The 27,237-nt window shown below is 43.6% G+C and overlaps 1 protein-coding gene across 1 annotated transcript in view; it reads right to left on the minus strand.

Moving 5' to 3' along the window:
• The window catches only part of LOC149431509 (NACHT, LRR and PYD domains-containing protein 12-like), a 62,628-nt gene that overhangs the window by 15,841 nt on the left and 19,550 nt on the right, over window positions 1–27,237 (minus strand). The window contains exons 5-8 of the mRNA XM_089665526.1: window positions 15,241–16,948; window positions 1,875–1,985; window positions 851–1,020; window positions 712–781 (exon numbers count right to left, since the gene is read on the minus strand). Of these exons, the coding sequence (XP_089521652.1) occupies window positions 712–781; window positions 851–1,020; window positions 1,875–1,985; window positions 15,241–16,948 (2,059 nt within the window). The remainder of the gene's footprint in view (window positions 1–711; window positions 782–850; window positions 1,021–1,874; window positions 1,986–15,240; window positions 16,949–27,237) is intronic.

Consider the following 27,237-nt stretch of genomic DNA (forward strand, 5'->3'; position numbering starts at 1 on the left):
TGTGTAGTAATGGGGGATTCCCTGACTCTGAATAGTAGATGTGTAGTAATGGGGGGATCCCTGACACTGAATAGTAGATGTGTAGTAATGGGGGATCCCTGACACTGAATAGTATATATGTAGTAATGGGGGATCCCTGACACTGAATAGTATATATGTAGTAATGGGGGATCCCTGACACTGAATAGTATATATGTAGTAATGGGGGACCCCTGACACTGAATAGTAGATGTGTAGTAATGGGGAGACCCCCTGACACTGAATAGTAGATGTGTAGTAATGGGGGATCCCTGACACTGAATAGTAGATGTGTAGTAATGGGGGATCCCTGACACTGAATAGTAGATGTGTAGTAATGGGGGGGATCCCTGACACTGAATAGTAGATGTGTAGTAATGGGGGATCCCCTGACACTGAATAGTAGATGTGTAGTAATGGGGGATCTCCTGACACTGAATAGTGGATGGTTGTGTCAGGTGATAGGAAGCTCATATGAGGCTCTAATTGCCAGTGGTGTAGCATGAGGGTGATGGGCAGCTGATGCATTCGCTCCATTCACAACATTTAAAGAAGTGCACACATTAGTCCCTGGCCGGCGCCTGGTTGACACTGCACGTGCTGCAGAGACCCATTCAGAGCAGTTCTTGCCGGTGACACAGGCAGCGCCTTGGGCAGAGTTGGGGGGAAATGGGAGGTGGGGGAGGCCATTACCTCTGGAAGTGGAGGCAGTAGCTTGTTCCTGGCCATCGTGCAGTGAGCAGTACTGAGCAGGTCTGTGCAACTGCAACATACAAATAATGACAGGGGTATAATGGTATGTGGGGGCAGGGACCCCACCCAACCCCATCACCTGTCATAGAGGGATTCAGCTCTCCATCCACAGCTATGCCATCCTGGACATCCCAGTACACTGCACAGCACACCTCCACTACAAGGCAGGTCTCCTCTTCTAAGCCAGGATCTATGCAGGATGAGAAGGCACTCACTTCTGCTCTCCAGTGCAGGCACCCACAAGAGGGGCTGCATGTGCACAATACACACATACATGATACATACACACATGAAATACACACTGTCACGATACACACATTGTGCACACACACAATCCACACACATGATACACACAACCCCTGCTGACACCAGCAGTGAAGTAACAGGTATGCCTCCCACTATGTCTGCTGAGGTGGATGGCTCTGGTTCCGGGTTCCTTTCCTTGAACTCTCTGAGCTGCCATCAGGGTGGACTGGTCGAAACACCTGGGCCATTACTGTATCAGACAGGTGTACATTCTCTCGTTCTAGTAAAGGATGAATTCCTTTTTTCCATTCTGTCAGTATCAAAACATTCGGAACATCTGGAATACTTCTGATGTTGAGGATTCTCACTCCCTGATCAGGGATGCAGGCTGTCAGCATCTGCTCGACCCTATTTTCAGTCCAGTCATCTCCAGGGAGGCTCAGCACCACACACTATTCTGGCATTCTCCTCTTGGCACCAGACAGTGATCTGTGTGGGTACCATCCTTTTTTTCTCGGGTTCACAGACTCTCTGGACATGGAAATCCCGGAAAAGCCCCTACATGTAGCACAACCCCCTTAGGAGTTGCTGAAAATTGTTTTGGGGTTCCCTGTGGATCTGGATCCCACTCTGAAAGCCCAACCCCCGCTGACATCACAGTACACTCTTAACTGAAATAAATCACCACCAGAAAGTGAATTCTCACACCAATTGAAGTAAACTAGTAAGAGGTTTATAGCAAACTTCAATATGGCTTGGTTACACAGCATAAACAGAATTAGAATGTGTAAAATCAATGGTTACTTGTGTTGATTTGAACTTAAGGAAAACTAACCCACTAGTCTTCAGAAACTAACCCAATACCTTCAACCTGAGGTGGTCTTACAATGTCCAGTGAGCAGCTAGGACTATCAAACAGGTAGAGTAGCCCACTTTGGGCCCTCAGGACCTGATGGCAAGGAGATAGCCTGAAATAAGGAAAAGAGCTCTTTACCCCAAAACAACTAATGTTCTTTAAAGGCAATGAAGTCTTCTATGTGCGTGATGGGGCCCAGTTGGTGCACAGTGAAGAGAAGTGGGGACTGTAACTTTCTGAGGAACAGTGTAATAAAGAGAGGAAAGCATAACACTCCCCCTGCAAGCAGCAATTTTACAAATGTAATGTTCTTTTAGGGCACTAGTCACTACCAAGTCTAAAGCAACAAGTGGCCAATCTAGTAAAAGTGATTGTTGGCACAGGGCAACTCTTCTTTGGGCTACAAGACTTCTGGATCAATAGGGAAATGGCCTCCTTAGCAGAGTGAATTGATGATGATGGTGACACAGTGGTGGTTTGGCCTGTGGACCGACTGTCCTGCTATCAGTTTTGATGGCAAGGCTGTGCTAAGTGTAATCAGATGATGGTGGCTAAAGGAATTAGGCCGCAACTTCTAATAACTGTGCAATGTCCGCAACTGTGTGCAGGAAAATAGCAAAGGTGGAGCAGATGTCAGTGTTCCCTGTCCTTGATAATGCTTTGATGGTGATGTGATGGCGTTTGGTGAATTTTGGTGGTTTTTCTCTCTCCTTCGATAAGGCCTCCACACACTCTCCGGTCCTGCCTGCAGCATTCCGTCTGGTTACCTGCTAGCAGATTAGCTTTCTCCATGATGCGGCAAGGTCAGTGATCATCAGACTCTCATTGCCTCCTCTCTTTTCTCTCTTTCCACGGCCTGGCCTGGTCCGGTCCTCCTGCAGTCAATGCACTTCTCTCTCCAGATCTCTCCCCTCTCACTTTGTCTCATCTCGTGGGCTTTCATATATACACTGCCCCGCCCACACGCAAGCTCCTCTGGGTAATGTATTTCTTTACTACACTGTTCCTTAGCAAAATCCTGCAGTTCAGCATACAAGATCCATGGGGCTGCTCTACAGAATGTGAATGCCACTGTTCTGCAGGACACTGCCAAAATGTGTTTTTGTTAACATCCTGCATCCATTTGTAGCAGGGTGTTACAAAAAAAACACACATAGATGAGATCTTTCAGGGAAAAAAAACATTTTAAGCAACAGACAGCATAGATTCACGAAAGACAAGTTGTGAGACAAATCTGCTTTCTTTTTATGAGGAAGTGAGTAAAACTTTAGACAAGGGAGTGGCTGTGGATGTGGTATACTTGGACAGAGGGGTGGCTGTGGACGTGATATACTTGGATAGAGGGATGGCTGTGGTATCCGGTACCTGGTGATGGAGGCCAATGGAGAGAGGGCTTCCCTTGCGGCTAAGTTCCAGACTCTCCTGAGAGTGGGAGAGTGGGACAGCAGGAGTCAGGCCCAAAGTTGCACAGGTCGCCTGTAGGAGTGCTTCTTGATGGTCCACCCTGGAGCACAGCTGATGCACGGTGATGAGGTCTGCAGACAGATGGCGCCTGTGCAAGGTATGCAAGCCCTTCCGGGAATAGAGGATTACTGGATAGCCGGTTCAAGCCAAGGTCAGGTACCAGGTGGGAATCAGAGCAGACGTAGTCAGATGGGGTAGCCAAGGTCATACACCAAGGAGCGAGAGGGAGAGTATCCATTAGCTAAGCCAAGGTCAGATCAGGGGTTAAGCAGAGTAGACAGGTCCAAGAGCAAGCAGAGTCGGTATCAGGAAGTCACAGGTCACGATAACACAGGAACCAGGAACAATGTACAGGGAGCTAGAGATCATCCAGCGACTTGAGGGAGTGAAGAGCCACCTTATAAAGGCCGTTTGGTGCCAAAACTGCGTGTATTTCTGCAGCCATGTAGAGTATTGGCCGGAAATGCCAAGTCTTCCAGGACTTCTGCCGTGGATAGGACCCTGATATGTGGATGCAGTATACTTGGACGGAGGGGTGGCTGTTGACATGGCATACTTGGACAGAGGGGTGGCGGTGGACGTGGAATACTTTGGACAGAGGGGTGGCTGTGGACACGGTATACTTGGACAGAGAGGGGGGGGAGGTGGACATGGAATACTTGGACTTAGGGGTAGCTGTGGAGGTCGTATACTTTGACTGAGGGGTGGCGGCGGACGTGGTATACTTGGACAGAGGGGTGGCTGCAGATGAGGTATACTTGGACAGAGGGGTTGCTGCAGATGAGGTATACTTGGACAGAGGGGTGGTGGTGGACGTGGTATATTTTGACAGAGGGGTGGTGGTGGACGTGGTATACTTGGACAGAGGGGTGGCTTTGGATGTGGTATACTTGGACAGAGGGGTTCGGTGGACGTGGTATACTTGGATTTTGCAAACGCATTTGACACAGTTTCCCACACACGGCTAATGTGTAAAGTAAAGTCTACAGGCTGGAAAAATCAGTTTGTAAATGGATAGAAAACTGGCTAAAAGATTTGAATTTCAGAGAGTAGGGGTTAATGATTCGCACTCTGAATGGTCTAGGGTTGTCAGTGATATACAGTTGTGCTCAAAAGTTTACATACCCTGGCAGAAATTGTGAAATTTTGGCATTGATATTGAAAATATGACTGATCATGCCAAAAAATGCTCTTTTATTGAAGGATAATGATCATATGAAGCCATTTATTATCAAATAGTTTTTTGGCTCCTTTTTAAATCATAATAAAAACAGAAATCACCCAAATGGCCCAGATCAAAAGATTACATACCCTGGAATGTTTGGCCTTGGTACAGACTCACAAGGTGACGCACACGGCCTAAAATGCCAATTAGAGGTTAATGTTCCACATCTGTGGCTTTTAAAAATGCAATTTGTGTCAGTGTATAAATAGTCAATGAGTTTGTTAGCTCTTACGTGGAAGCACTGACTAGGCTATATACTGAGCCATGGGGATCAGAAAAGAGCTGTCAAAAGTCCTGCGGAACAAGGTAATGGAACTTTATAAAGATGGCAAAGGACATAAAAAGATGTCCAAAGCCTTGAATATGCCAATCAGTACTGTTAAATCACCTATTAAGAAGTGGAAAGTTCGGGGATCTCTTGATACCAAGCCAAGGTCAGGTAGACCAAGAAAGATTGCAGCCATAACTGACAGAAGAATTGCCTGGGATTCAAAGAAAAGCCAACAGGCAACCTCAAAAGAAATCCAGGCTGCTCTGGAAATAGATGGTGTGGTTGTTTTTAAGGAGTACAATACGGTGAGACTTGAACAAAAATGAGCTGCATGGTCGAAGTGCCAGAAAGAAGCTTTTACTGCACCAATGCCACAAAAAATCCCAGTTACAATATGCCTGACAACACCTTGACATGCCTCACCGGGCCTTTTTGTGTCATTGATGCAGTAAAGGCTTCTTTCTGGCACCTCCATCATGCAGCTCATTTTTGTTCAAGTGTCATCATATTGTGCTCCTTCAAAACAACCACACTGTCTTTTTCCAGAGCAGCCTGTATTTTTCTTGTGGTTACCTATGGGTTTCCCTTTGTATCCCAAACAATTCTTCTGGCAGTTGTGGCTGCAATCTTTCTTGGTCTACTTGGCCTTGGCTTGGTATCAAGAGGTCCCTGAACTTTCCACTTCTTAAGTACTTATTGGCATATTCAAGGCTTTGGACATCTTTTTATGTCCTTTTCCATCTTTATAAAGCTCCATTACCTTGTTACGCAGGACTTTTGACAGTTTTTTTCTGATCCCCATGGCTCAGTATCTAGCCTAGTCAGTGCTTCCACATAAGAGCTAACAAACTCATTGACTATTTATACACTGACACTAATTGCAATTTATAAAGCCACAGATGTGGGACATTAACCTCTAATTGGCATTTTAACCCGTGTGTGTCACCTTGTGTGTCTGTACCAAGGCCAAACATTCCAGGGTATGTAAACTTTTGATCCGGGCCATTTGGACGATTTCTGTTGTTATGATTTAAAAAGGAGCCAAACAACTATTTGATAATAAATGGCTTCATATGATCTTCATCCTTCAATAAAAGCATTTTGTGGCATGATCAGTCATATTTGCCAATGCCAAAATTTTTGCCAGGGTATGTACATTTTTGAGCACAACTGTACCCCAAGGGTCAGTGTTGGGACTCTTACTTTTTAATATATTTATGCTGGTAGATTAATTGGTTCCTGAATAAATTGTCCCTAGTGTAGCACTACCCCCTTAGGAGTCGCTAGAGATTTGGCACCCTATAGCCCTGGACAGCCAGGCGATGCACATCTTTACATAGACTTGCATCCAGAGTTAGAAATCAGTACCGTAGCTTTGGTTCTGTTATTTATAGTTAGGGGATTTGAACTGGGACAGGGTTAGGGGTGTACAGGATGCCCAAGGGAACAGATGGACTAAGGACAACTTCCTGGAACTATTCACAAGCCTTCTCTGCAACACTCTCTCCAGCCAGCATCTCCCAATGTATCACCCCAGACCCTAGATGAATTCCTCTTCTTTACCCAGCAATCTGGAGATATCCCTCAGCAGGGGATCCGGTTTCTGTCACTTTAAGACAGTCACTGGCAGGTGGTAAATCTGGTGTCCCACCAGAGTGCTCCTTCCACTATCTGTCCAGGGGGTGCAGGGGTACTCACTGAGATCCTCTCCTGTACCACTGGTGAGTTACCAGGTCTATCAGCTAGGCCGCTCCTTCCCTGCTGAACATGTGGTCCTCGCTCTGGGGGTCAGGGAAGCTCTGAGCTTTCCTCATTTACATCTCTGCTGCCTGTAGGTGAGCCCCTCTTTCCTTCTGAGCCTCCCTCCCAGGCTAATGCCTTCAGCCCCACTTCTTCCTCACTGTCTTCCACCCGAACTCTTATGCATCTGCGTAGGCTTACTTACTTTTACAAGTTTTCCTAGCCCCTTGCAAAGCGTCCTGTTGGGGATTGGTTTGGATCCCCCAAGAGTACAAGCCAGCAATTACTCAGATCCACCCATTGCCTGTAGGCCTTCCTCCAAAGCTCTAGAGCAGGGGGAAATTCCAGAGAGGCTGGCCTGTAGAGCCTCTCCGCTCCTGACCACAATTTGACTTCCTGATTATTGCACCCAGGCTGCTACTCATCCCTCCTCTCTATCAATCAGGACATTTCCTGGCTGCTAAATATTCCATGCTCAACTGTTAGTGGGATTATAACAAAGTGGAACAGCAGCAACTCAGCCACCAAGTGGTAGGCCACGTCACATGACAGAGTGGGGTCAGCGCATGCTGAAGCGCACAGTGCGCAGAAGTCGCCAACTGTCTGCAGAGTCAATAGCTAAAGACCTCCAAACTTGGTGTGGCCTTCAGTTTAACACAACAGTATGTACAGAGCTTCATGGCCGAGCAGCTGAATCCAAGCCTTACATCACCAAGTGCAATGCAATGCGTCGGATGCCATGGTGTAAAGCACGCTGCCACTGGACTCCTGAGCAGTGGAGACATGTTCTCTGGAGTGACCAATCACGCTTCTCTGTCTGGCAATCTCATGGACATGTCTGGGTTTGTTGGTTGCCAGGAGAATGGTACTTGCCTGACTGCATTGTGCCAAGTGTAAAGTATGGTGGAGGGGGGATTATGGTATGGAATTGTTTTTCAGGGGTTGGGCTTGGCCCCCTAGTTCCAGTGAAGGGAACTCTTAAGGCGTCAGCATACCAAGACATTTTGGACAATTTCATGCTCCCAACTTTGTGGGAAGAGTTTGGGGATGGCTTCTTCCTGCCAACATGACTGCGCACCAGTGCACAAAGCAAGGTCCATAAAGACATGAATGAGCAAGTTTGGGGTGGAGGAACTTGACTGGCCTGCACAGTCCTGACCTCAACCTGACAGAACACCTTTGGGATGAATTAGAGCGGAGACTGCGTGTCAGACCTCCTCCCCCCGACATTAGTGCCTGACCTGACAAATGTGCTTCTTGAAAAATGGTTCAACCGTCCCATAGACACCCTCCTAAACCTTAAGGACGGCCTTCCCAGAAGAGTTGAAGCTGTTATAGCTGCAAAGGGCGGGGCCAACTCAATATTGAACCCTACAGACTAAGACTGGGGGGCCATTAACCACTAGCCTACAGGGCACTTATACCCCCTTCCTGCCCAGGCCAATTTCCAGCTTTCAGCGCTGTTACACTTTGAATGACAATTGCGCGGTAATGCAACACTGTACCCATATGAAATTTTTATCATTTTTTTTGTGACAGAGCTTTATTTTGGTGGTATTTAATCACCTCTGGGTTTTTTTTATTTTTTCTTAAACCAAAAACCACTGAAAATTTTGAAAAATGTTCTTAGTTTTTGTTATAACATTTTGTAAATAAGTGATTTTTCTCCACTGATGTGCGCTAATGAGGCTGCACTGATGGGCACTGATAGGCTGCACTGATGGACACTGATGAGGAGGCACTGGTAGGTGGCACTAATGGGCATTGACAGGTATCACTGATGGGCACTGAAAGGCAGCACTGATGGCACTTGTAGCAAACTAGCTCATCAGAGTTGGAAGCGGAGTTCTCCTTTTTCTTGTTCTGTTATTTGAGGTATTCCTTGATCATTCCTCACTTCCCCCCCTTTCCAGCCCTGAGAGGCAAACATTATCTCCTGACAGATGGTGTGGGTCAACCAGGTGAAGCATTCCTGGTGGTGCCAGCAGTCTGGGGAAACTGTAACCTTTCTCACCTACGTTCTGATAAGGCCAGCCTTTTTCAGAGAGCTGTGAAGCATTGACCCAAAACTGTGCAAGCCCACACATCATCAAACTGACCAGCAGTAAGGGAACATATGTTTCATATCATGGTATATGAAGCTGTTAGTTTATTTCAGAGTTTCCCAATGACCACTCCCAAAACTATAGTCAGAGCCCCCCTCCCTTTGAGAGGGATTTTTAAGAGAGGCAGGCAGACAAGCCTGAGAGTTAGAGCTTAACACAGATCTCCCAGCGTAACATCAATCTACCACCTGGGGAGACCCTTTGCAACTTGAATCTGCAAACTAAGGCTTAAATTGGCAAGTAACTTATCCTTGTAACTTCTTTCGCATTACCTCTTTGCTGTATCTTTATATACATATATATATATTTTTGTGACATCTTTGTAAATATTTTATTGCACCTGTTTGACACTTTTAGTAATAAATCTTTCTTTCTGAAAGTGTTAAACTGTTTTTAAGCGCTTACCTGCAATTTCGAATTCCTGCCTTTTGAAGAGACACTACTGTGTTTGTTTATTCTCTGCCCAATTGACCATATTGGACAGGTGACTTTTCAATCATTATAGTGTATATTTGATAACGGGAGTTTCCCAGTCTCCTTTTTTTTAAAACAGAAGTGGTGGTGGCAGACAGAGGGTTAGTTGCGTAATTAACCCGACCCAGTAACAAGCGCATTCAGGCTGCAGGCACCGATTGTAGCCCATTAGCTGGACAATCGCTGTACAGGGTGCAGCTGGGTGGGGCCTTGTTACGCGCGTCACACCGCGGTTTTAGATCGGCCGGTCCTTCAGTCACGAGTTTGGTGAGAAGGTCTGGGGTCTGACGCCGTGGGCGTGATGTATTACTGTTAGTCGCGGTCGTGCGATTGTCGCATGTTGGTGGCGGCGACCGTGGATCCGTGACAGCACTGACTGGCACTGATGGGTGACATTGAAAGGCAGCTCAGATGGACACTATGTGGCATTGATGTGCACTGGTAGGCACTGATATGTGGCACTGATGGGCACTGGCATGAGGCATTGATGAGCACTGACATAAGGCACTGATGGACACTGACAGGTGGCACTGCTGGGGCTACACTGATCATCAGTGCCCTGATGATTAGTGTACATGTCCCCTCCACGGAAAGCTGATTACCGGCTCTCCTCTCCTCTGTCAGCGTGACAGATCGAGAGGAGAGAAATGCCGATAACCGGCATTTCCCTGTTTACATGTGATCAGCTGTGATTGGACACAGCTGATCACATGACCGAGCCAACATCTTCGGCTCTTTTCGTGATCGGTAATCTGCTGTGTCCGAGGGACACAGCGCATTGCCGATCACCGCGCTGCGCGCTCCCTGAGCCGCGCATGCGCAGTGAGACTGGGAGGACGTCATATGACTTCCTCCCAGAACGAGAGAACCACCTTGCGCCTATCATATTACTATATGGCGGGCGAGAGGTGGTTAAGGTTCATGTGCCTGTAAAGGCAGGCATCCCAATACTTTTGGCAATATAGTGTAGTTGGTGAGGTTGAATAAAGACACCAGTCCATCCAGTTCAATCTCTGTGTGTTTGTGTGTGTGTGTGTGTGTGTGTAGCGTGTTAAAACTCATATCCCTGTATGTTGTGTTGACTCTACAAACCAGCTTGCCGATAAAAGTGATGAGGCAGCTGTATAGCTTGCTTTTTGTGACCCCCAGAACTGTGGCCCTGTATGTACCATGTTTCCCAGGCTCTGTTGTCCTATCTAAGGGCATGGGACAAGAAAAGGAGGGAGACATGCGTTCACTGGCTGTTAAGTACTTGTAAGCAATGCATATAATGTCACTTCCAGTTTCTGCTGATCTGCACTCCATTAGCTTCAATCAAGGGCAGGTGAGGGCTCTGATAGACCTCTAATGTCTCATCAAGGAGAACCTGTCACAAAGGAGAACCTGTATCACACAGAAGACAAACGTGATATAAAGTTTTAGTGAAAAAAAGGAAGAAAAAAAAAATAGCACCCAAGCACCTAGAAACCCCCAAAATTTTGACCCCTCACTGCCCCCATGTACACACAAGTGTAAGCACACCTATCGGGCAGCCTACATAGAAGAACATAGATTACATTATGTGTTACATATCACCACACACACTAGAAAAAGAGCAATGATTCTATGGCCACTATTCACATTTGACTCTAAAGTGATGACCTGTCAGGGCTTATAAAGTGTCTCCTATGGAAAGTATAGTGTACCAAAGTTCATCTTCATTTTGTGGGTGTACACAATTCTAAAGCTTGACATGTTGGGTATCTATTGATGTAACATAACCTCATCTTTCGAGTATTTTTTACTGATAATTTGCACTTTATTCTCCATGGTATCTACTTTCAGAAAATCTATAATTTTGGGGGGGGTTTAACTAATCTTCAGGCCAAACATTATTTTTAATGTGTGTAAAAAAATGCAAAGATGGCAATGAAAGTGTTAAAATTATATCTGCTCAGGTTACCTGCCAACAAATAGAATCTTTCTTACGCACATACTTTAACCACCTCCCGCCCGCCATATAGTCCAATGATTGGCACAAGGCGGTTCTCTCGTTCTGAGAGGACGTCATATGACGTCCTCCCATTCTCACTGCGCATACACGACTCAGTAAGCGCGCGGCGATCAGCGGTGTGCTGTGTCCCTCGGACACATCGGATCACCGATCCATGGAAAGAGCTGAAGATGTTGGCTCGGTCATGTGATCAGCTGTGTCCAATCACAGCTGATAACATGTAAACAGGAAAATGCCGGTTATTGGCATTTCTCTCCTCTTGAGTTGTCACACTGACAGCTCTTGAGGAGAAGAGAGCCGGTAATCGGCATTCCGCGGAGGGGACATGGGCACTGATGACCAGTGTGCCCCGATGATCAGTATATCCCCAGTAGTGCCACCTGTCAGTGTCCATCAGTGCCTTGTGTCAGTGCTCATCAGTGCCAGTGCCACATATCAGTGCCAGTCAGGGCCGCTTATCAGTGCCATATATCAGTGCTGCCTTTTAGTGCCCATCAGTGATGCCTGTCAATGCCCATCAGTGCCACCTATCAGTGTTCATCACTGCAGCCTCATTAGCGCACATCAGTGAAAGAGAAAAATCACTTATTTACAAAATTTTATAACAAAAACTAAAAAAAAAACCTTTTTTTTTCAACATTTTCAGTGGTTTTTGGTTTAAGAAAAAATAAAAAAACTCTGTCTGCAGCGTTGGACCTACTTGCTTCTTCGGAGGTGGAGCGGGCCCTGCATTGGACCAAACACAAATTTTATTTCTGTGCTAATAAGCCGGGTCCGATGCTGGCCAGGAAACTCAATTCTGTGGGAAAACCCCATAATCTGATACGATTGCAACTTCCCCCCGGGTGGCTGTACTTCTAATCCCCAACAGATTGTTTCCCATTTTGCAGACTTCCTTTTGTGCCTTTACGCTAAACCAGATCCCTTCCCTGTGGCTCAGGCAGAGGCATTCTTCCAAGATCTCCGACTTTCTGGATTATCCGAGGCAGCTCAGATGGCCCTCAACGCCGGTGTCACTGTATCGGAAGTGCTCCAAGCTATCAAATCTCTACTGTCCACCGCGGCCCCAAGTCTCCATGGCTTCTCCGGTCTCTATTATAAAAAATTTGCAACCCTGTTGGCACCCTTCTTGGCTGACTATTTCAATGAGTTACAACAGGGCTCTTTGCCCTTTCCGGACGCGCTTAGAGCTTATATCTCCATGGTTCCTAAAACGACCGATGTGCAGGAACCGCAAGCCTTCCAGACCATTTCTCTTAATGAAGACCTGAAGATATTGGGCAAGATCCTTCGTTTTCGTATCAATAAATATTTGCGTAGTCTAATCTACAAGGACCAAGTAGGTTTTGTCCCTTGGAGGCAGGCGGGTGATGACGTTCATAAGGTGGTCCATCTTATACATTTTCTACAACAGCGGAAAATCCCGGGATTCTTACTGTCCTTAGACATATATAAAGCCTTTGATTCTCTATCCTGGGAATATCTGCAGTTTGTGCTGTCTCGTTAGGGCTTTGGGGATTCTATTCTTTCTTGGATTCAAGCTTTGTGTTCTTCCCCTTCGGCTTCCATTAAATATGCTGCATATTTCTCAGATCCCTTTCCTATTTGGCGAGGGACGAGACAGGGCTGCCCCCTGTCCCCGGCACTCTTTGTCCTGGCACTTGAACCGCTGGCTTTAGTGCTCCAGACCGATTGTAATGTATCTGATTTTGGATAGGACGCGGTGATTCAGTGAAAATGACCATCTTGCCGAAATTGTTATACTATTTTTGCACCCTCCCAGTGCGGGTTCCTCCTCATTTTCTTTGGTTGATTCAGGCAAAGATTATGCATTTTATCTGGGCCGATAAGCGCCCCAGAGTCTCCAGAAATACGCGTTTTGTTCATAGACTCCAGGGTGGTCTTGGGGTGCCTAATGTAACTAAGTATTATCAGACGAGCCAGATTGCCCTGCTGTCTATCTTGCACGCTTCTTCAGACGTTCCTCTCTGGGTCCTGCTGGATCTACCTAATTGTGCCCCTATTGCGACATCAACGCTTCTATGGCTTCCCCCTGCCCTATGGCACTAAGTCCGATTTTGCTCCATGGCTTACAGGTGTGGGACTCGGTACATTACTCCAGTTGCCTGATGTCACCTTTCCTACCTTTGCTCCCAATTATTAACAACCCTCTCTTCCCACTGGGTTTAGATCAACCAAGGGCATTTTCTTGGTGGGTAGCCAATGGTTTTTTCCCAGGTGTGACACTTTTTGACTTCTCGGTCCTTCCTCACTTGGAATTCTTTTCGGGAGTCACGGGATGTCCCTCCGGAAGAATTTTTTTGTTACCTTCAATTGCGACATTGGCATCTGCCTTTTGAACTGCTTTGCCAACAGCGTCCGGGGCGCCCCGGGCCTTATTTCCCTTCTTTATGCAGCTTTGAACAGACGCTCGACGTATACTTCTCTCTCATATGTCGCTCAGTAGGAGTGAAACCAGGGGGCAGTTATGGATCTGGAGGACTGGAATAATCCGCTTATAGCTAAATGTTCATTTAATACGACCACGCTGGAGGTGGCATACAAGGTATTGTTTCGTTGGTATTGGGCTCTGGCTCGTTTGGCCCAGTCGAACCCTGCCTGCAGTGATCGATGCTTTTGGGGTTGTGGCCATCGTGGTGATGTATTGCATATTTGGTGGTCATGCCCGAGACTGTTTCATTTTTGGTCTCGTATGTTTGGCCTCCTTTTCACCTTGTTCCATCTCTCCATACGCTGGGATGCTTGGTATGCTTTGCTTCATTGTCCCATACCGGGCCTCTTGGCTCATCAGCAGAAGTTGGCTTCCTATTTGTTTTTGTTGGCCACTAGTACAATTGCTCAGGCCTGGAAGAGCCCGTTTGTCCCTCTTCAGGGGGTGCGGGACCGTATGACCACTATGATGCTCAATGAACAGATGTTCAGTATCTGTACGACTCCCAAAGGAATTGTTTGAAAATATGGGAGCCGTGGTTGCAATATGCCTTTCCCACACTCCCCCCGGCTAGTCTGGGGTTGTGATGTTGCTTGGTATTGGCATTCTCGGACCCCTGCTCTTGGTCTTATCTTTTTCTTTTTGTACTCCTCTTTCCTTTTCTTTTTCTGTTTGTTTTTGGTGTGGCAGTGGAAAGCTGCCTTTAGTTTGAGTTACTGTCGGTGTTATAATAATGTTTTTGTCATTTATGTGCCATTGATAGCCTCTGCGTGGGCGCACCTTTTGCTCTGTTGGTGTTAGAGCACTGTTTTTTAATTTTTTTTATGTGCAATTGATATACCCTGCATGGGCGTGTTTTGTTGCTCCTGTCTTAAACTGTGTTTATAAAGTAATAAAAACATTGAAATATAAAATTATATCCGCATTCACTCTATAACTATGATTGAAACCAGCATTTCAATTAACTCATCTTCTTCGCTGATTATGCAGTAATCTTATCAATAAATGGATTGAGACTTTCCTGCTGGGGTCACATACTGTATAACACTGAAGATTCATGGAACTCTTTAAGGTCAGAGCAGAGACCCCACAGACACGACCAATGGTGTCACTGCTACTTGTCTAACACAGACATCCCATAGATCAGATTCTTCTGCCTCTACTCATCTGTACATTTGATGCAACAATCTAATACATTCACACAGATACCTATAGAGTCCACATATAACCGACAACAAGAAGCACCAACAATTTGTAACTTCTCCATAGCTGCTTCCATCCTCTGAAACTCCCTTCCCCAATGCTGACTACCTTCTACTCTGTCCACGTTTAGATGATCCCTGAAAACTCATCTTTTCAGAGAGGCCTATCCTGCCCCCACCTAACAACTATACATGTATTTTGTCCATCAGCCCATCAACCACTGTTATTACCTCTTGTATCTCTCGACCCGCCCTCTTAGATTGTAAGCTCTAACAAGCAGGGCCCTCTGATCCCTCCTGTATTAAATTGTATTGTAATTGTGCTGTCTGCCCTTATGTTGTGAAGCCCTGCATAAACTGTAGGCACTATATAAATCCAATATAATAATAATTTCTCTGGCAAAATTTGTGAACATTTTATTATTCATAGTTAATATTTACCCCAGACTCTTGATGTTGTGTAGAGCTGGTACAAGTTTTCTCAATCCTTCTTTCTGAATATTACATGAATGTAGCTTTAGTTCTCTCTCTCTGCAGGATTGAAGGATAAAGGACAGCACAGAGCAGTCCAGAGGGCTGAGGGGGACCTTGGAAAAGTCAATGTTGTTTGATCCAATACATTGTGACACCAGAGCCTTATTCCTGCTTTCATGGAGATAGTAGAATACATTAAGAAGATCTCTGTTGCCTTTTATAGATGTGTCAGGTCTTTGTTCTGCTATTTTCTTCTGGATCCAGGTGATGATATGTCTGGCAGCCTGAGTAGACAATTCTCCCACATGAGACTTTAACATGGATCTAGTAGAAGAGTCTGAGAAACCGCAGAGGAAACGGAGGAATATATCGGCACAGCCGTCTTTGTAAGATTCAGCCTCATCAAGTGTTTCCTGTAATCTGTCAGGATTATAGTCAATGAAATAGACTAAAGCAGCAAAAAACTCCTGAAGAGTGAGATGTAAGAAGGTGAAATCCACATCAGGAGGGTGACCAGATTCCATCAGGAAAGATGAAAAGAGATGTTTATCATTTCTCACATTGAATGAGTCCAGATGTCGCTCATCAAATACAATCATGTGATTCATGACGCCATGTTCTGCCATCCACCCCATAGATGTCAGCAGTTCCCGGGCAGTGTGAGCACCATCTGTATTCTGGCTGTGATTGGCCAGAATGTTGGAGACAAAAGTCACAAAGAGTTGTGTCACTGTTTTGGGTAATGATGTCATCAGCTGATCGGTGATTGTTGGTTGGGCTCTGAAGCACATTGATAACACTGTACAGATGATCCAGCAGTATGCTGGGATATAACAGAAAGTGTACAGCGTGTCATTCTCCTGCACATAATGAAAAGCCTTCTCTGACCATTCCACATTTTCAAAGAAATTATTGAAGAAGGTCCGTCTGTCTTCATGGAGAAATCCCACGATCTCCGCTATTCTCTGGAAAACATCGGTATTAACTGATGTCAGTCTGGTTGGGCGGCTGGTCATCAGTACAGAGCAACCCTTAAGAAGTCTCTGCCTCACCAAACTGACCACAATCTCACCAAAATGTGTTCTCTGTTTTTGATTGGACGGTTTACTTGATCTGAAATCCATTTGGTGAATACTTTCATCTAATCCATCAAATATAAACAGAAGTCTCTCTGGATGTTGTAAAATCTCTCCAATCTGACCCTCCAGATGTGGATATTGTTGAAGAATCATCTCCTCAAAGCTGACCTCTCCCCGTCTATTAAGGTCCCGGAATCTGAAGAAGAAGACAAAGGCAAATCTCTGGTAGTGTTTTCCGGTCACCCAGTCATAGACAAACTTCTGCATCAGTGTGGTCTTCCCTATTCCTGGCACTCCGCTCACCATTACTGCATGTGGTACACATCGTAACTGGTGGATCCATTGGAACAGCCTATTGGGGGAAATATGTTCCAGTCCAGTCTGTGTTTCCTTCAAGCATTCCTCATGTTTTACCCCGGTCTGTATTAGCTCATTCTGGGGACGCTGCCGGAACTGATCAGTGGAGACTACAATCAGGTTCACATAACGCTCATTGATGAGGAATCTTTGTGGTTCCAGGGTAGTTCCTGGGGGTCTATGCTCCACTAGAGTCTCAGTCTTCTTCATCAGATGATGTTTGTGCTTTTCCTGAATATCTGGGAATATAATAGAAATATTTTTTGACTCAGGTGAAAATAGTAGTTGAGAAAGTATAAGCAGTACTCCCAGTGGAAGGGGTGCTGTCAGAGGCTGCCTCTTCCGCCCTTCAAAGTTCAATGTGTCCCCCCCACATATTCGCAATAAGTACCCTATGCTGCCTCTTCTATACTCTGTGGCTAGTGTTGGCATCTCTGGCTCCAGGATTTCTCAGGTGAGATCACACCTGACTAGAGATACTTTACTATGCAGACATTAATCAGAATAGGACCTCCAGCTAATTACAGCACTTTTTGCAGCTCTGAGATTTCATGTTTGAATACTATAAGCTTCAAAGGGAGATGATGCTGGAAGCTGAAAAGTTGTGTCACTAAAAGCCACGTTATTCAGGAACTCCTACCTTTCACCATGCCAACCAACCACAATACTGCACTTTGTATGCTAGGAGAAGTACAAAAAAGGACTCACCCCCATCCTCTACAGTAACCTCAATATAATTTAAATTAATAAAATGTGAATATACTGTAATGATATACTATGATCCAGATATAAAAAATGCATCTTTGACCAAGAATTCCTATGAATATAAAATAATAAAAGCAAGAGTGTTGGCCACTTTCAATTACCTAATGTATATGTGTGCCAGCGAGGTGGGTGGGCTGTATCGTCCATGCGTCACACATATGCATCTATGGTGCACCTCTGTTCTGTGCGGAAAGCATTACCAGCGTGACTGAGCAGTCACTATTTTTTAAATGGGAGGTGGTGAGGGCTCCTAATCATGTGACTGCTATAATCAGCCAATGTGACTGCTATAACAGCCGGAGAGCATGGAAGAACCCGTAGCTGCCCCGGATACTGCCTTTGCATTAGAGGAGCTGCTGGCACAGGACAGAGGTATAAATGGGTAGCATCAGTGGGACCGGAGCCTGGGGATCTAAGGTCAGCCCCTAGGCAAGGCATGTATTCCATCTGCTGTGACAAAACACACACAAGTCTGTTGGTGAAGACCCTCCGTAGCATTATTTGCCAAATGTATCTTGCATACATTTTCCAGCATGCTGGACATTTTTGTATACTGTGCCTCAATAACTGTTGTTGGTTTGTCAAAGTCTAGCACTTGATACCCAGCAAATCCGTCCTGCTTCCATGTCGGCAGGTACAGGAAGACAGATTGGAGTTTGTTTTGTATGCACAGTGCAAGCCAGCCGTGGTGCTGTGCCCGCAGAGGGAGCCCTCAACTCTGACTTGCTCTGTGTGAGTACAGTCTTGCCAGAGAGGTGGAATTCTTCTGCCCTGTTAAAAGGGTTATTCCCTGGTAAGCAATGCTATAGTATCTTATGAGCAGAGCCATGTCGGGTCCTATGTTGCAGACCCACACCAAGTCCTATACAGCAGACCCATACCAAGTCCTAAACAGCAGACTTGCACCAAGTCCTATACAGCAGACCCACGTCATGCACTATACAGCAGACTTACACCAAGTCCTATACAGCAGACCCACGTCATGCACTATACAGCAGACTTGCACTAAGTCCTATACAGCAGACCCATGATAAGCCCTATATAGCAGACTTGCATCAAGTCCTATACAGCAGACTTGCATCAAGTCCTATATAGCAGAGCCACACTAAGTCCTACAAAGCAGACTCGCACCAACTCCTATATAGCAGATCCATAGCAAGTCCTATACAGCAGACCCACGCCAAGTCCTATACAGCAGACGCACGCCAAGTCCTATACAGCAGACTTGCATCAAGTCCTATATATCAGATTCATGCTAAGTTCTATACAGCAGACTCGCACCCAGTCTGATACAGTCCTATACAGCTGACCCACGCCAAGTCTCATACAGCAGACTCTCATCAAGTCCTATACAGCAGATCCACACCAAGTCCTATACAGCAGACTCACACCAAACATGTTCAATAGCTCTCCTCAGAACACACTGGAGAGAATAAAAGTGCTTAGGATACAGGAACGAGAGGAGAGCCAAGCACAATTTAAAGTGGAAGAGGAGGACAGCAACACAGAAGAAATCCAAACAGGAGGGTGAGTTGCAGCAGGAATAAATAATATATACCTATGAACTGTTATATATATGCAACATATAACTATATTAAGTGTTTGCTGTCCGAAGAAGCACTAATAAAATAAAGGGGCCCTCTGGATGTATGGATTAAAGGGGCCATCCACTATATTTATCACATTACTAAGTGGCATCAATCTGTATTAAAACCTAAAAGTATAATATCATTTATGGCGTAAAAGAGACTGTTTAGTGATCCTGCTGTGTGGGAAAGATAAAGAGGACTCTAAGGGTCACAGTGGGTAAAACCCTGAAGGTTAAGAGGATAAGGAGAAGGAGGAAGAAGTGGGAAGGAGGAGAAAGGGAGAAAAAAAAGAAAAATAAAGAGGTAAACTCCCAAGAAAAAATGAGAAGTAGACTGACTAAAGGGAGTGGTTCTAAAACACCCCAAGTAAGTGTGAATTCCTCTACAATAAAAAAAGTACCTGCCGGTACAAGGGAGAAGAAGCCCAGAGTCGCAAACCAAGGAGAACCAATGTGAAAGTTCCATTAGTATCGGTGGTGAATATTCCAGGTTGTCATTTGGGGGTTTTGAAGAGAACCAAGTTAAAGAAAGCCTGAGTATGGAGAGCACAGGAGAACAAAGAGAGGAGGAATGGGAAAGGCCCTCAGCCCATACTCTCTTAAAAAAAGATCTGGTAGAAATGTTTGCAAAAATGGAGATGGTAGTGAAGGAGATTGGGAATCTTCGAAACGATTTGGGTCATATATTATATCGAATAAAAGAAATAGAGAAAAGAACAAAGAAAAATATATAATAAATTAGAAAGCTGGAAATGCAAGCAGAAGAAAGGCGGATAGAATAAAGAGAATTAATATTTAAAATGGAGGACCAGGAGAATCGCAATAGAAGGAATAATCTGAGGTTTCGAGGCCTATCAGAAGAAAAAGAGCAGGAAGAGGACTTATTGGGGATACTGGAAAAGATTTGCAATCCAATATTGGGAAAATGAGAGACAGATTGTTTAAATATGGAAAGAGTATACAGGGTCAGACGACCAAAGGGAATTCCAGTAGAAAGTCCCAGAAATGTGATTGCTAGGTTTCAGGACATTGGAGATGGGGAGCAGACATGGAAAGGGTTGCGGGACTTCACTGAAATAAAATTTGAATAAACAGTTATACAAATTTTCCTGATATTTCCCCATAGACACTGGCAAGGAAAAGAGCATTAAAACCATTGCTAAATCATATGAGAGATAAAAACGTTCAATATAATTGGGGTTTCCCAGCATGCCTAGTCGGGTGGAAAGATGGAAGGTCGGCAAGGCTGAGATTCCCTGAAGATTATAGTGACTTTTGCGAAAAATTAGACTTACAGAAAGTGAATATTGAGGGATGGTCAGAAGGGGTTAGAGAAGGGTAAACAGGGTCTAGGTGGGTTGCAACAGACATCTTGGAAGAAGTTTTAGGATGATGTACAGGGGAGATCATGGGAGAAAGGAGAGGGGTTTGGAGTAGTGGTGTGTTTTTGTTTTGTTTTTTTCTCTCCTCTCCCTTCCTTTTTCCTAAGATCTCGCTGGGGTGTGTCAGAATCCCACTGTCCCTCACAGGTCTCCATCCCCCAAGGTAGATCTATGGGGGGGTAGTAGGGGGGACACAGGGGATAGAGCAGGTTGGCGATCCGTGGAGACTCAGTTAATGGCCCCTTCAAGCCAGGAACGATATCTGTCCAGGGGAAGGGGAGGTGGCCATGCTGAGAGTTTCACCCCAAACAAGGAATCATGGGTAGGGTTTTCCCTCATCAGATTCCAAGGCTTAAAGTAAGCCAAGGGGGGGGTGGGTGGATGGAAGGGGTAGAGGGGAGGGGGGAGGGTACGGGGGGGTGGGAAGGTAGTTTAAGTCTCTGCAATATCGTAGGAGATACAGTCAGGTCCATAAATATTGGGACATCAACACAATTCTAACTTTTTTGGCTCTATACACCACCACAGTGGATTTGAAATGAAACGAATAAGGTGTGCTTTAACTGCAGACTGTCAGCTTTAATTTGAGGGTATTTACATACAAATCAGGTGAACGGTGTAGGAAATACAACAGTTCTCATATGTGCCTCCCACTTGTTAAGGGCTCAAAAGTAATGGGACAGATAATAATCATAAATCAAACTTTCACTTTTTAATACTTGGTTGCAAATCCTTTGCAGTCAATTACAGCCTGAAGTGTGGAACGCATAGACATCACCAGACGCTGGGTTTCATCCCTGGTGAGGTGATGCTCTGCCAGGCCTCTACTGCAACTGTCTTCAGTTCCTGCTTGTTCTTGGGGCATTTTCCCTTCAGTTTTGTCTTCAGCAAGTGAAATGCATGCTCAATCGAATTCAGGTCAGATGATTGACTTGGCCATTGCATAACATTCCACTTCTTTCCCTTAAAAAACTCTTTGGTTGCTTTTGCAGTATGCTTTGGGTCATTGTCCATCTGCACTGTGAAGCGTCCAATGAGTTCTGAAGCATTTGGCTGAATATGAGCAGATAATATTCCCGAAACACTTCACAATTCATCCTGCTGCTTTTGTCAGCAGTCACATCATCAATAAATACAAAAGAACCAGTTCCATTGGCAGCCATACATGCCCACGCCTTGACACTACCACCACCATGCTTCACTGATGAGGTGGTATGCTTAGGATCATGAGCAGTTCCTTTCCTTCTCCATACTCTTCTCTTCCCATCACTCTGGTACAAGTTGATCTCGGTCTCATCTGTCCATAGGATGTTGTTCCAGAACTGTGAAGGCTTTTTTAGATGTCGTTTGGCAAACTCTAATCTGGCCTTCCTGTTTTTGAGGCTCACCAATGGTTTCCATCTTGTGGTGAACCCTCTGTATTCACTCTGGTGAAGTCTTCTCTTGATTGGTGACTTTGACACACATACACCTACCTCCTGGAGAGTGTTCTTGATCTGGCCAACTGTTGTGAAGGGTGTTTTCTTCACCAAGGAAAGAATTCTTCGCTCATCCACCACAGTTGTTTTCCGTGGTCTTCCGGTTCTTTTGGTGTTGCTGAGCTCACCGGTGAGTTCCTTCTTTTTAAGTTTTATGTTCCAAACAGTTGTTTTGGCCACGCCTAATGTTTTTGCTATCTCTCTGATGGATTTGTTTTATTTTTTCAGCCTAATGATGGCTTGCTTCACTGATAGTGACAGCTCTTTGAATCTCATCTTGAGAGTTGACAGCAACAGATTCCAAATGCAAATAGCACACTTGAAATGTACTCTGGACCTTTTATCTGCTCATTGTAATTGGGATAATGAGGGAATAACACACACCTGGCCATAGAACAGCTGAGAAGCCAATTGTCCCATTACTTTTGGTCCCTAAACAAGTGGGAGGCACATATGAAAACTGTTGTAATTCCTACACCGTTCACCTGATTTGGATGTAAATACCCTCAAATTAAAGCTGACAGTCTGCAGTTAAAGCACATCTTGTTCGTTTCATTTCAAATCCATTGTGGTGGTGTATAGAGCCAAAAATGTTAGAATTGTGTCGATGTCCCAATATTTATGGACCTGACTGTATATTAGTCTGGAGAACGAAGGGGAGGATATGGACAAGAGAGGAGGAGACATGAGAAGGAGGAGAGGATAGGAGAAAAATGGAAGATATACATTTAGTGACTTATAATGTTAATGGATTAAATAGCCCTGGGAAGAGATTCAGGATATGGTTCTATGCAGATTCCCCAATTAGAAGAGCCAAGGGAGTGGCAATAGGTTTTGCGAAAAATATAAGGTTTAAGTTGGAGGACAGATTGGTAGATCCTGAAGGGAGATTTCTGTTTCTGAAGGGAAAATTATAAGAAATAGATTGTACATTAGCAAATATTTATTGCCCGAATAAGAAACCGGAGATATTCCTAAAAAATACTCTGAAAAAATTAATGGATTTCAAAAAAGGTAGTCTAATTGTGGCAGGAGATTTTAACCTCTGTATGGATCCTCAGATAGATATAATGTCGCCTGAGCAGAGAGAGGAAAGTAGGTCTTTGAGATCCTTGAAAAAAATGATATTCCAATGCCAACTTGTAGACATATGCAGAATTAAGCATATGAAGGACAGAGACTATACGTTTTACTCCCATGCACACGAGATGTATTCAAGATTGGACTATATATTGTTGGAACATCAACTTATTGAGGCTCTGGTCAAAGTAAAAACAGAAGTGATGTCAATATCGGACCGTGCTCCCGTTACAATGCAGTTATTATGGGGAAAGGAGCTGAATGGGGGAAAAGTATGGAGGTTATATGAGACACGTCTCCTGGATCAAGAGACGGATAAAAGAATTAAAAAAGAGAGCAATTTTTTGAAGAAAATTATTTAGGGAATGTGTCTGTAGCAACGGTATGGGAGGCTCATAACGCCTATATTAGAGGAATCCTAATAGCGATTGGAGCAAAGAAGAAGAGGGAAAGAAGAGAAAAAATGAATGTGCTTCTCGGGGAACTCTGTGAGTTAGAGCAGACACATAAATATAAAGTAACAAAAGAGATTATGCAGAGGGCAATAAATAAAAGAGAAGAATTAAACAATTTTCTGGAAGAAGATAAGAGTACTTAATAAAATAATAAGTGAGAGATATAGATGGGGAGACAGGCCAGGAAAGTATTTAATGAGGGCTCAGAGAAAAAAAATTCTAGGAACTATATAGAGAAAAGAAGAGACCCCAAAGGAGAATTAGTGTATTAAACTAAAGATATTCCTAAAGTGTTTAAAGAATACTATAGCAATCTATATAATATCACTCACCATAGTTCTACAAATAAAGATGGAGTAGGAAAAATAGAAAAAAGACGGACATATTTAAAAAATGCAGGATTACCGAAAATAAGCGAGGAACAATTAAAATCCCTCAAATTAGAAATAACGCAGGAAGAAATACAACTAGCACTAAAAAGTACTACAGCTGGGAAAAGTCTAGGTCCAGACGGATATACTTTGAGGTATTATAAAAAATATAAAGAACTATTAGTACTAAATTGAGGATATATACAAATGCATTGGGGGGAGAGATGGAGATGAGGAGGGAATGCCTACAAGCACATGTAGTTCTTATTCATAAAGAAGGTAAGGATGTTACTCATTGCTCAAGTTATAGACCGATTTCTTTATTGAATACTGATACTAAATTATACGCAAAAGTTCTGGCAAACAGGTTGAAAGACCTAATGCCAGAATGGATACACATATATCAAGTAGGCTTTGTCCCAGGGAGAGAGGGTAGAGACAACGGACTGAGATCTCTGTTTCTCATACAAAAAAGCAGAAAAGAGAAAACCCCTCGGTGGTACTCTATAGACGCTGAAAATGCATTTGATAGAGTAGATTGGGGATACATTGGAAGTATTGGGGATAGGAGATAGAATGAGAGAATGGATAAGGAAGTTATATAGTCAACCCTCTGCAGCAATCATGGTTAATGGGGATTTATCAGAGTATTTTGGGACGCTAAATGGAACAAGACCGGGATTCCCTCTGTCTCCACTTCTATATGTTTTGTCATTAGAATCTTTATTGACTACAATAAGGAATAATATGGATATAAAGGGAATATGAATAGGAGACACAGAGCATAAGGTGGCAGCTTATGCAGATGATATGTTATTTTATGTTGGAAACCCAAGGATAACATTTCCAAATTTAATGAAATCACTGAAAGAGTATGGGGAGATATCAAATTTAAAAATGAATCCAACAAAAACAGAGATTTTAAATATAAACCTTCCAAATAGAGAGAAAAATAGGATACAGGAGGAATTCCCCTTTGTTTGGAGAGAAAAGGAATTAAAATATCTAGGAATAAAATTAACTGTATCCTCCAAGAACTTATATAAATTAAATTATATCCCATTGTTAAATGAGATCAAGGATGAACTAAGGAAATTAGGAGGGGGAACCCCGTCATGGATAGGTCGTATAAATTTGATAAAAATGGTGATCGTTCCAAAAATTTTATATACATTTCAAATGATACCAATTACAATACCAGAAGTATATTTTAGAACAATTAAAAAAAGTTAAGATTTATTTGGAGGAATAAAAAAACAAGAATAAGCCATGAAATTTTATGTAGAAATAAAGAGAAAGGAGGATTGGGAGTTCCAGATTTGAAAAGATATTATAACTTGGTAATAATGGCGAGAATTTTTGACTGGACATATAAAGCAAAGGAGAAAAGCTGGGTTAAAATAGAAAATATACTAAGTAATACCAATTTAAGTAGAATTGTATGGTTACCTTCACAGTACCGAGGATTAGCAGATAGCACAAGCTTGTTCACATTAAATGTCTTAAGAGTTTGGGATGTTTTACACAAACAGATGGGATGGGAATTTAATTAGTTATTAATGCCGTAAGGGTCTACAGAGTTTTTCTCCCTGGGTAAAGAAGGTATCACAGGGAAGTGGATTAAGAAGAAAAATGCACAATTAAAAGATATATTGGTGGGGGAGGAAATGAGTTCACTTAAGGAATTGAAAAAAAAGGGAGAAGTTTTCACGAGAATGGATGAGTGGCATTATTTTCAATTGAAACAGAGATATAAGACCTCCATATATAGAAAAATGGGAAAGGGATATAGGAGTAATCATAGATGTGGAAAAGCAGAAGAAAATGTATAGATTAATCCATGGAACTATAAATATGCAGGAGGTAGAAATTAACTATAAATGTTTGGCAAGATGGTATATTACACCGAGTGTGGCACATAGATTGAGTGGAGATAATTCACCTTTATGTTGGCGGGGATGTGGAGGTAGAGGTACAATGTATCACATATGGTGGGAGTGTCCTAAAATACAAGACTATTGGGAGAAAATAGTAAGTTTGATTCAGAAAATTACAGAGGTTGATATTATATTAGACCCAGAGACTTGCCTTTTTCATAGTACCAAGCTTTCAGTCAAGAAATATAAAAAATCTGGATTATTGTATTATTTGAATGCAGCAAAGGGATTGATACCCAAGTTCTGGAGGAGACAGGAGGCGCCAAAAATAAAAAATTGGGTTGACAGAGTGGATCAAATATGTAATTTGGAGGAACTTTACCATATGAATGAAGATAAGATGGAGAGTCACCATATAAGATGGAACAAATGGTAGGCATTTAAAAAGTCAAAGTTAATTATAGAGTTTATGGGGGACTAACATAGAATAATAGGGTTATATTTTTTTTCTTCCTTTATAGGGATTAGGTTCTCCAGAAAGGAATGGGAAAAGCAGAGCAGAGGGAGTGAGGGGTTGGATGGGGGGGGGGGGGGGTGGTATATAGGTGGGGGGGAACTGAAATGATAAATGTTTTAACAATGTGTTTAATGTTTTAAAGAGTATGTTTGTACAACTTGTTTATCTGAAAAATCAATAAATATTAAAAAAAAAAAAAAAAAAGCTGCTTGGCCATAGTTTGGTAGCCCAGTCCAGCCTTGTGTAGGTCTACAATCCTGTCCCTGACATCCTTTGACAGCTTTTTGGTCGTTGCCATGGTGGAGAGTTTGGAATCTGATTGATTGCTCCTGTGGACAGGTGTCTTTTATACAGGTAACAAAATGAGATTATCAGCACTCCCTTTAAGAGACTGCTTCTAATCTCAGCTTGTTACCTGTATGAAAGACACCTGGTAGTCATAAATCCTGCTGAATGATAGGGGATCAAATACTTATTTCTCTCATGAACATGGAAATCAGTGCATAATTTGTAAGACATGCATTCCTTTTTAATTTTTTGTTGCTATTCTGTCTCTGTGTTACAATACACCTACCTTTCGATTTTTAGACTGATCATTTCTTTGTGAGTGGGCAAACATTCAAAATCAGCAGGGGATCAAATACTTATTTCCTTCACTGTATATGCATTTTTTTTACCTAAATTTGTATTTTTACTTGTTCTGTGTCTGCTGTCCCGTTAAATGATAGGGAGAGAGTTACTAAAACTGGAGCACTCAGAATCTGGTGCAGCTGTGCATGGGAGCCAATCAGCTTCTAACTTCAGCTTGATCAGTTAAAGGATAAGTTCACCTTTTGGACAAAAATAATAAATGCACATTTTTTTGCAGGTAAACAAATGTGTATTTATTATTATTGTCCAAAGGAGCCTGGAAAGCATTACACCGGCGATCAGTAGATCTCTGATATCATGCAGGTCTCCTGCAGACCTGTCAAAATATCTGCTTGGCCGTATGGGATGGTACGGGATGTACAGT

This window comes from Staurois parvus, unplaced genomic scaffold (assembly GCF_062004578.1).
Source record: "Staurois parvus isolate SC_StPar_1 unplaced genomic scaffold, SC_StPar_1.0 ptg002229l, whole genome shotgun sequence".
In the NCBI taxonomy this organism is placed as follows: domain Eukaryota; kingdom Metazoa; phylum Chordata; class Amphibia; order Anura; family Ranidae; genus Staurois; species Staurois parvus.